The following is an 11,061-nucleotide window of genomic DNA, read 5'->3' as shown; positions in this document are numbered from 1 at the left end:
ACACAAAGCATGGCTATCGCACGTTTTGCTGTAGTGGACGGGCGTGTCTATTTCACGCTTCGTCATGATACCGGGTTGAATGCATGCTTGCCAGCTGCCCGGGATCCTGAAAAAACTGAGCAGAAGAGAAAGATAGAGAGATAGAGAGAGAGAGAGAGAGAGAGAGAGAGAGAGAGAGAGAGAGAGAGAGATTGATTGATTGATTGATTGATTGATTGATTGATTATTTTTTAACAGTTTTATTAACTAAGGGCTCATGGCAGTTCTGAATCAGGCCGATAACCATCACAGATGCTCTGCTTTATTACAGCGCATTATGCTGGTCACTATATGGAAGTGAGTTGTGATTATATTTATGAGTGTCGTCCTTCACATAATAACTGTAAGTCTAAAGGAGTTTACAGTCAAAATTTGATGAAACAGTAAAGTGTCCAGTTTCTCCAAATATACTGAAACAATTTTGAAAGGCACAGAAATGACATCTGTTGTATTGGTAAATCTTATTACTGCTTATTCAGTAACACATAATTTCAAAGATTTGATGAGGTTAATTTATAAATAGGAAAAGACAACACATAGCATACTGTACATAGAAGCTGCAATGAAAAGTTGGTAGTCAATCATTAAATCAATCAAATCCAGTCTTGTTCTCGTTATTTTCAACACCGCTGACTTATTGCTTCCCAACAGGATTTTTATGTCATAAAACATCAAACCATGAAAAATGAAAAATGAAAACATTTTTCTTCAGACTAAAGGATGGGACCAAATATGAGGTCCTGGTCTTCAAATAAGCGAGATAAGAATCTATTTTGCGGTCGGAGGAAATTACAGTGTCACATCGAGATTTTAGCAGCTGATCCTCAACATTTGATATCAAACACGGATGCAGTGTTCTGTCATAGATGTTAACATATGATGCAGAAAACATGAACACAATGTACACAAGCAGCGATTATAGTCAGTGAACATGTCAAAATTAACACAAAGCTTTTTTAAAATTTTAAACAGCTGTATTGTGCATTTCCCTTTTTTTATTATTATTTTTCTACCTTTGAGTGCGATATGAGCATTGATTTTATGACACTGTAAAAAATGAAGTAGTAAAACCCTGCCGTGACTCGATGTAGATCATCCTGACGAGATTATTGTTTTTGAGGATTTCAGCCATTTTCTATAACGCCAAACATTAATCACTTCCCTCAGTCAGATCCCTTTAATAATAAACGGGATTTCAAATTTATTCTAATTTTGTCAAGCAAAGTTAAACCTTTTTTTTGTTGCATTTTACCACAGTGTTCAAAAGAAAGGGAATAATTATGTCCTTGATAACAGAAATAATAAATGGCATGTTTTCTATCATGTTCTTTGTGTTCTTTGTTAATACAATCTATAATAATCACTCAAAATCAGTCTGTAACTGTAGATCCATGCTGTTGGCATGCCTAAAAACTCAGTGGTAAGTAGTCAAGTTAATAAGTAGTAATAAATTACAGCAGATTTACTGCCTCGTGTTATAAAATACTGAATAGCAAAGCAACATATTGCTTTTCTCATAACTTTACAGTTTGATTGTGCTGCTGAATGCTGCATGCCTGTCAAACTATTTTGTGTGCTTAATGTTAACGTAAGTTAATAGCATAACTTCTGTGAATCCCCTCTGAATGCCGGTTGCAGCGTTGTTATTTTTTCTGTATGACTTCACCCGCACTGGAACATCAGAGCTCAAACTCCACAGAGTTAAATTTGGCATGCTTCGTCCTAAACGGCCCTCAGCCGCCCGCCGCTGCCCAAAGTTCACATCCCAAGCTGGTCCGAGCTGGACCGGTTGACACCGAGCTGCCCTTTCTCATTCTACCGGGGATTTTGAGAAATGTTTACTTGGAAAGTTCACGACCCCGCAGATCAACCGCCGTGTCATCGCCTGTGATGAAACACACAGGAAATTAGTGGTGAACATGTTTCCTGGAGATGACATTTCTCACGTGATAGGGTTCGAAAACGATGAGATGGTGGCGACTCGTCTACCGTTTAAACCGAGGAAATTAAGATTAGAGTCGGGTCAAGAGTGAACTCTCTGAAAACACTGTTGTCCACAGTTGGGATTACCTTCTGTGTGCACCAATCAAAGCCTCCAGATGTGTGCGCAGGAAGGTCTGGGAAAAGATCAGTGGCATCAGAAGACATTGGCAGACAGGAGACTGACACCGCTCGACCTCCCTGGCCAGTTTGTAAAACATTCACTCTTGTTTATCTGACATGGCAAATATCATCCATGTTCTTTCAGTGTCAGCCAAGATCCCTGAAGCTGACAGCCTGTTCTGTGGACTGCAGGGACTCTCACTCATCATGAATATTACATCGGGCCTGTTTAAATGCTTTCACATGGACGGCAGTGAGGAAGCTTTATAAAGTAGCTGTCACTGATCTGACCTCTGGAAGTGAGCTGTGTTTTCACTTCTTGTTTGAAGCTTCTCTGCACATAAAGCTTGTTATTCATTTCTGAATAATTACCACATGGTGTATGTCGACTATCGGGGGTCGTATGTGTCAGGAACGGTCATGACTGGCATGAGAGAAAAGGAAGAAATTAAACCGTGGTGCCACTTGTCATATTTACATTAAAACATTAGAAGAATGGTCTGACTGTACAGCTGTGGAGCAGTGAGTGAGTGTGTGTGTGTGTGTGTGTGTGTGTGTGTGTGTGTGTGTGTGTGTGTGTGTGTGTGTGTGTGTGTGCGTGCGTGCGTGCGTGCGTGCGTGTGTGTGTGTGTGCTGGTGGTGTTTTGTGTGTTGTGTGGTTTGTATGTGTGGAAAAGGAGGAGTAGGAGGGGGTGGGGGTGCCACAGCTGCAGGCCAACAGTTGATCCTGTCCCGGGAAACAGGATCAGCCAGGTCAGGGCAAACGGAGGTGGGGCAAAAGGTCACGACCCCGGAGGTTAAGGAAAACTTCACAAAGAGGTACATCTTCAAAAGCACGGGCCCCCACCGGTGGGGTGGGGTGGGGGTGGGGGTGGGGGGGGGGGGGTTGGGAAAATAAACCGATCTGACCTGGTTTCTCAGTGCGGGAGTTTCCCCAGGTGTTTAACCTCCTTATTATTGTCGGATCTGAGGTGCTGCGCTCGTGTGTTTTACTCTCATCCAGCCTCTGCAGTCGTTTCACCTCAAGGCGAAACACAGAGGAATTATTTTTTTACTGGTATCTTAAAGAGGAAAGTCTGGTATTTTAGCATTTTATTCACATATTCTGCTTTTATTACACTTCAAATGGGGTCATGAAACCCATAAAATGCTAATTAAATAGTGTGTGTGTGTGTGTGTGTGTGTTTACATAAAGCTGAGGTCAAATCATGTGCTCAAAGTTCAAGGAAGGTGATCAGACATCTGGGAGCATATTTATCACACCAATCACCGTGACAACCAGTGGCAAACGTTAGCTCAGTGTGGCCACCATGTGAATAAACAAAGCCCCCCCAACAAAAGAGTGTATCTCACCGACACTGCAGCTGACAGACGGGAGAGTAGCTGCTACTTAAAGCGTTCCCATGTAGATAAACCATCTGCGGTCATTAAGTTGTTTGTCAGAGAATCAGCATCTGTAATGTCAGGAAATAGTTTGTAACTATGAAACGTCTGCCGTGGGACTCGTGAGTCCTTGGCCTGTGGTGGAGCCGTCAGCGGCCTGGTGTGCAGCGCTCACATCCTTCGGGCCTCACGCTGAGGTCAGGAAATTAAAGAGAAGCCACAGACAAACAGCCGATTGTCAAGTTTTACACCTTGACCTCAGCTTAAACTTGTGCCTCGCTCCTTCATGTTTGCCGCTGCTCTGGCAATCGCAGGAAATCAAGAGGTTACCGGCGGTTCAGCCTTGATAAGAGTCTTGAAATGGAGAAGTTCACGGAGGGGAAAGGTTAGCGGGAGTTTAAAGAGAGTGCAGTCAGTCATGGGGAGGATTAAATAAAAGGGAAGTCAGGGCTGGGGAACTGTGCTGCAATTTCAAAAGTGCACTGCAGACAAAAAGCCGTCTGTTCGCTCGCTGGACTTCATATTCAAACGCAGTGCGAGGGAAGTTTAGCTCGAACTCGTCTTCACCTTTAGGAAGTCTCACGCTACGGGCTGTTTTTCCCAAGTCACGAAAACCACCGCCGAACGGACTAGTTTCCAAACTGAGCGCAAGAATTTTAGATTTACTCCACAATGAGATCTATTATGAGCTGTAAATACAAATGTGTGGCTCCATTAGTGGAAGGCACAGTCAGGGTGCATCTGGTGACCTTCATGTGTCCTCCCTCCTTCCAGTGTCTTTCCTGCCTTTGTTACAGCTCAGCGCTGAAGGGAGCAGCAGCCAACTCAGGAGCAGACGTTTTGGGGCAAATACAGGACATCCTCTCCTGCTCCTTTAATAGAGCACCGTCTTTGATTACAGAGAGTGCTGTTTGGCTTTGATGTCCCTTTTTCAATAATAATACTCTTTAATGTGAGGCCCACGTCTGGTATTGGGGTGCAGTGATACCTCAATTTCCCTAATAGTTGCTTTGGTTTATGAACACGTTCTGTGAAGTGATCGCTAAATGGAATCAAGCGGCTCGTGTCTCTGGAACAAGAGAATATATTCAAGCACATGTAATGTTAGAAACAATCTAGACAGCATCTTATAATATCCACAATTCTGATGTGTGCAAAAGAACAAAAATCTCCTGAATGGTAAAGTGGAAAAAGAGGACCACATCCCTACTAGGTCATGCATTTTAGTACTTTATTTTTGAGATATCAGTGCAAATGAACACCAAAAAATGAAAACATAAAAAATGAAATAATGTTTCAGGTCTTCACATGAGAAAAATGAAACATCTTTTTTTATTTTTTTTTTATTTGCTGCTACAAATGTATTTCTTAGATGCACAATGCAGATCTATGATTGTACGTCAATCCCCACTAGAGCCCCAAACTCCTCCACAGAGCTTTGTTAACCAGTAACAGAAAAGAAAAATCACAAAAATATTCAATGCACGTTTATTTTTCACACATTTTCACCAACAGTCGGTGGTTATTTAGGGACTGCTGATATTCTAAACCAACCTCTCTCTCTCTCTGTGATAAAAAAAGACCTATTTTAAGACTTGACATTTTCCCCCATCACCAGTAGGGATACACAGGTAGTTCCCATGCGTCTGCATGCAACAGGCAGCAGTGAGGAGAGTCAGACATTATTACACAACACAGCGCAGGATAGATTATCATTTACCACATAGAGACACATGCAAAGAACAAACCAACCAAAAAAAGATGGGCATAGCATCCTCTGCCTTTGTATGTACACTTGTACGCATATAATTCATATTTACATATCAGGGCATTAAAAACTAGGGCAATATCTTTTCTTAAACATTACAAAATAGTCATCTTTCATACTGAAAGTACTATTTACACAAATATATTTAACCATTGTGAAAATGTATTAATCGAAGAGACGTACTTCATAGGTATATGTATTAAAAAGATCACAAGACTAAATGGATGAAGCGGTGTGTGAAATCAACTGAAAAGAATACAGTACAATCAAAAAGAAGGAGCTAGATACCAGATATCCCTCGAGACACCCGAAGGTCTCGGTGATTGTTGGGGGGCAGGTACACATATCCAGCTGCTCTGAAAACAAACATGTACCTGTGGTCTTCTCTTTATTATCATGCATTTATTTTGACATTTTATGAGTTAAGAGACTGCCACAAAAATAAAAGATGTCCATAAACCACAACAGTTAGAAAATAATGAAAAAAAAAGAAAAATCACAAATTGTCAAATCCTCAACAGATGACATTTTTATTACATGCCATTAAATTATTTTGAAAAGGACACCAAGGACTCTGTTTCGGTAGTGCAAACTCTGGGTACTCCTGTTATCTGAAGTGAAAAGAAAAAGCCGTGTGCTTCACGTGTGCGTGAAGAGAAGTGGTGCGGCTTCACCCAGGATGCCGAGATAAGTTTCTCAGACACTGCAGCCTCTTAACTGTTGCTCTAGAAACCTGTTTACACACAGTTGCTCAACTGTAAGCACTGCACACGCTCTGTTGACCCATCTGCTCAGAGCTGCACAATCTGCAAACACATTACCCTGAATTTGCACTGTCGAATATTGGCCTTAAACATCAATTCAAATAAAAACAAAACACAATGAGTTGTGACCATTCAAACCGCCACTGAAATATATTCTCGCTCCGCCGGTAATCAAACCACACCGTGAAACTGGAAAAAAGCAAGACAAAGCATTCATCATGGTGGGATCCTCACTGGAGCTACTGCAGTGTAAATGTTGTTCTCAAGGTCCTCCTTCCAATGAATTCATCATGTACATGGTGGTAATAGACCGCTGCGACTGCCCCACGATGTCTTTATTTGGAATCTTATCTAAAATTGATGGGACTCTGTCTATCTGAAAATGTTCTAATGGAGAAAATAAATAAATGTCCGCTGAACTGAGCACTAACATTTTTGGAGTCATCAATAATAAATGTTGCTTGAAATGTTCTTTCTAAATGTTTTATGGAGGGCAACAAAGAGGACATGGAATAGTGATATGTGCTGCGATTCAGATACAAACTGAGTGTAAAACAAGAACAAGTTGTAAAGGAGGACTCCGTCTTTAACGAAACTGAATGTGTAGTGCATGATGGGAAAAGTTGGATGTGTGACAGCTGTGTCGTTTTGGTTGTATCAATCAGGCATTTCACTATAATAGACCTTTTATGTACCTTCCATGACCTCACTATTTAAAACAATTCAAATATGCATTTCAACTTGAACTTGCTCTCCGCCACCACAAAACGAAAGAAAAAAAAAAATCACTTTGCATTCTTTGTTATTTGTTTCATCAAACCAATTTGGCAAGTCATTAAAAAATGAAAAAAGAGTCAATGAATTGAATTCTGCCTCGTGTATTATTTTTTTTTTTACTCATACGACCGGCTCAGCCTGTGGCTCTCGTGGCTGTGCTTGTCGTTGTGGGTCGGTGATTGAGGGGTGGAGGTCAGGCTGCGTTCATAGGCATGCATGTCACTGATTGGCTCTTCCTTGACTCGGACCATCGAGTGGGTTCCCTCCGCCTGATCCCTCATCTCCCTCCTCAGCTGGATGCTGCCTTTCTGCAGCATGTAGTAGAGGATGGGGTTGGAGCGCGACAGCCGGGGAGAGTCTGGGTTCGAGTCACAGCCGTCCTCCTCCTCTTCGTTCTCCTGACTACTCCACCGCACAGGGCTCTCGGGCTCCTGCTTGACTAGAGTAGGGGGGTCCCGTTTCTGAGCGACAGGCCACGGAGAGGCGTGGCGGCTCCAGGGGTTGTGGATGGGGCTGTCGCCTGCAGGAGGGTTGGGCAGTGGTCTGAGATTACTCTGAAGCCCTGAGTTGAGGGAGCCGTGCGGGTGCCAGCCAGGCAGGTGGAGGAAGCTGTGATTGTGGGCGGGCTGGCTGAGCATGCTGCCGTTGGCTTTGCCACTGGCCTGCAGGACAGAGGGGCTGGGCGCCCCCCGGGGCTGCTGGGACAGCTCCTTCAGGCAGTTGTCAGAGAGCAGCAGCTGCTTCAGCACGTTGAAGCCCCGACTCTCTCTGGTGAGGGTCTCGGTGGGGGGGCTCCTGTGTGGAGCCTCCTCCTCCTTCAGACTCCTCTGCAGGTCAGGCTCTACCTGAACAGCAGAGGATGTTAAAATGTTTGTGTCTCCACTGTCCACTGCTCTGTGAGAGCTGATATTGTTCAAACTGTCTGTCCGGTCGGAGCAGAGGCGTCTCTTCTTGGGACTGGGACTGGGATACTCCCTCTGCTCCTCTTTAACCTGCCTGGGCTGGGACTCGGTCTGCATGGCAGCACTGGTGTAGTAGGTAGCAGTCTGTTGTTTGAGCAGCTGGCTGAGAAGGCCGTACTTTGCTATGACCTCTCCGGGCCGTGGTTCTGTCTTTGAGTCCTGCTGAGACTCTGAGAGGGCGCTACTCTTCTCGTAGAGTCTCTTTCTGCCACTCGGGTCCTCAGACACAGCGAAAGACGGTCCGAGCTCCTCTGTGAGCTCCGATTTAACCTTTACGTCTAAAGGGGGCACGTTGGAGCTGTCACAGATGATGGATGCGCCGGGGCTCTTCTCGTAGCCTCCCCCCGCCACCTCCGCGCTCCTCCTGCCGCTCCCGCCGGGCCGGTCTTTGCGGCCGACAGGGGCGGTGGCTGAGCCGGTTCCCAGAAGGAGCTGCAGCACGGTGCGCCTCTCCAAGAGGTTCTCGATTTGTGATGGAGAAGCTTCCTTCTGATTGAAAGGTGTGCCGCTGCCTGAGGCTCCGTCAGAGAGCGGTGTGGTGGTGGTCCGGGGGATCGGAGCGTTCAGCCTCTCCAGTAGGGCCAGGGGCCGGCTGGCTTCGTGCTCCTGGCCCGGCCCTTTGCCGGAGGGGGCGGGTGGGGAGGAGGAAGCCGTGCCACACTGAGCCAGATTCTGTAACAGTTTACTGGCACTAAAAGCGGGCTCCGAAGCCTTCTCAGCAGGGAAGGTTTTGGACTTGCACAAATCCAGGGGGGTGGACTGGGCGTGGGGGGAGGGGTAGGAATACGGGGATGGCGCACCAGTCGGGTCGCGACTGAGCGGGTAGAGGGGCTGGGCCGGGGCTGCGGGCCTGTCTATAGGGCTGTTTGTCCTGGTCTCCTCCCAAGGCACCAGTCCCTTCGGCTGGCTTCGTGACATGGTCGCCATGGTGATATCCAGCGGCAGGTCCTGGTTACCTGAGCTTTTGTTCACCATCTCATTATTTCTGCGCTCCAGAAGAAGCTGCATCAGCGTGACCTTCGAGTGGGACTTCAGGTCCGGGCTCATCTCGGGCTCCTTGCTCTTGGACGCCTTCGACCCTGATGGCTCCGGCTTCCATTTTTTTATTAAGGATTCTGTTAGTTTGTCCAGGGAGGAGGTAGAGATCGAAGATGAGGAAGATGAGGAAGATGAGGAAGTAGCGGTGGAAACGGAGGAGACAGCAGTAGAGGACGGTGAAAAAGTTGTGTTGGGGGGCTGAGCGGAGGCTGGAGGAGAGAATGCAACAGGAGTGGGGGAGAAGACGATGGTGGAGGAGAGGGTGGAGGCGGAGGAGGAGGAAGAGGGGGTGATAGTTTTGGGCCCCGTGTCTGGTAGGTTGACACGGCTTCTCATGGAGAGGTCGATGGGGGAGCAGCTGGAGTAGGAGCTCTCGGCATCGCTGCTGTCCTTGGCCAGGCTCCTCTCCTGGGTGGAGCACTCGCTGTCCGAGGTGACGGAGGAGGAGCCGCTGGGCGGGAGGAGGCCGCAGCTGTCCTCCAGGTGCCCGTTCTTGGTCAGCTGCTTCTGGTTGTTGTGGTTGTTCAGGAGCAGCAGCAACAAGCTGCTGCATGTTTGTGGGGGTCGGGTGGGACGAGAGTCGAAGCCTCGCTTCTCCCTCGGTGTCTGGCTGTGAGCGTGGCTCGGAGCATGTGGGGGGGTCGGCGGGGAGCTTTGGCTGTGGCCACGCAGCAACGAGGGGCTCTGAGGACCGGACAGGGCCATTCGAGGGAGTGTTGTTGTTATCGTGGTTGTTGTTGTCATTCCATTTTGTGTCGTTAAGGAGCTTAGTGTGTCTGGAGCTCCGGGCAGAGTCCCTCCCACACTCGGGGGCCTTATGTCCGGGCCGAGCTGCTGGTTTGCCATGGCGGCGAGCCTCTCGCTGGCAGACCTTCCTGAGAGCTGGGCTTTGAGTGCATGCTCTCTGGAGTACTGCTGCAGGTGGGCTTCACTGGACAGCAGCAGGGCCAGCTGACTGCAGGCCACGCTGGGTTTGGGTGAAGGTGCTGGACTGGAGCGGATTTTCACCATATTGGCCACGGCCTTCAGACGCTCTGCGCAGGACTCGGCGGCTGTGGGCGCAGCGGGCGGCGTGGCGCTGTGGGCCGACCGCGGGGACTCCGGGGGTCTGTCCTGACTGTGGGCCCGCCGGCTGTAAGGTGTGTTGCTGTGATTTTGAAGTTTGCTCTTCCTCATCAGGCCCTTCAGGCGGCTCGAGGCGGTCCCGTACACGGGGAGTGGCTCTTTGTCTGCAGGCGGGGCCTTGGACGGAGACGAACACTCGCTGGGGGACTTGACCGAGTGCTGAGACATGGCCACGCTCTGCAGCCGCGAGCTGAACGACTGAAGCAGGGAAGCCAGCAGGGTGCTCTCCCCGGCGTGAGGAGATCCCTCCAGCGCTCCGTTTTGCAGGCTTCCCACTTGGCCGTTTAGCTCCACGGGGGGCGAACTCATCCGCTGACTTCCCGGATCGTTCCAGGTTCCGGAGCGCAGTAAGCGGGCCTTCTTCAGGTGCTGCGAGGAACCCAGTGTGGGCCCGTTGGTTCCAGCTTTGGGAGCTGCGGGGCCATGGTTGGGGAGTTGGAAGGACCCGCCAACCTTGTCGCCCTGCTCCTGGTTGCTATGGGCAGCCTCCGACCTCCCGCTCGCCGTGGCCCCAGGCCCGGCCACCACTGGATGCATCAGTAAACCTTCCAGATAAGTTAGAACAGCTGAATCCTTGTGTGTCTCAGGGCCAGGCTCCTCCCCATGAGTCATGTTCAATACTAGGATCCCCTCGTATGGCTCAGCACTGCTACTGGGAAACAAATGTCCACTAGGTCATCTGGCTGACGGTGGCATGTACTTCCTAAATACAAGAAGGATGGCGGGTAGTGAGTGTCTGGCGAGGGCTGAAGGGTACGCTGGCTGGATGGGGTCCCTCTGTAGCGGGAGCAGTCAGCACTGGGGTGAAGCAGCAACCATGGTTGGAGGCAATCTGGGGCAGGTGGGCCTCCCAGGCATTGTTGTGTGCCTTTAAACACCGTAGGATCCCAGAAGGCCCGGCTCCAGGCTTATGTGAGTAGCAGGCGAGGAGTCAGCGGGATTTCACCACAAAGATGTTGACACATTCCGTGGCTGTGGATGTTTGGGATGTCTGTCCTCAGGCCTGGCTGTGGTTCTGTCAGTGGCGCCTTTCAGCTTTGCAGATCTCACATGGGGGACCTATGGGAGTGAGAGAGGGGGTGGGGGTGGGGTACAGGGAGAA

At 48.4% G+C, this 11,061-nt stretch overlaps 1 protein-coding gene across 3 annotated transcripts in view; it reads right to left on the bottom strand.

Moving 5' to 3' along the window:
- Window positions 1-4,742: 4,742 nt before the first annotated feature.
- Window positions 4,743-11,061, bottom strand: part of nrip1b (nuclear receptor interacting protein 1b) — a 35,166-nt gene continuing 28,847 nt past the window's right edge. For all 3 annotated transcript variants that reach the window (XM_069165032.1, XM_069165033.1, XM_069165035.1), the window contains exon 2: window positions 4,743-11,018. In XM_069165032.1, coding sequence (XP_069021133.1) covers window positions 6,951-10,571 — 3,621 coding nt within the window. In that variant the 5' untranslated portion in view covers window positions 10,572-11,018 and the 3' untranslated portion in view covers window positions 4,743-6,950. The remainder of the gene's footprint in view (window positions 11,019-11,061) is intronic.

Source organism: Embiotoca jacksoni, unplaced genomic scaffold (assembly GCF_022577435.1).
Source record: "Embiotoca jacksoni isolate LCO1_2020_lvr unplaced genomic scaffold, fEmbJac1.0.p SCAF_33, whole genome shotgun sequence".
Lineage (NCBI taxonomy): Eukaryota > Metazoa > Chordata > Actinopteri > Embiotocidae > Embiotoca > Embiotoca jacksoni.
Note: the sequence above shows the minus strand (reverse complement) of the source record. Positions and strands in the feature narration are given on the sequence as shown.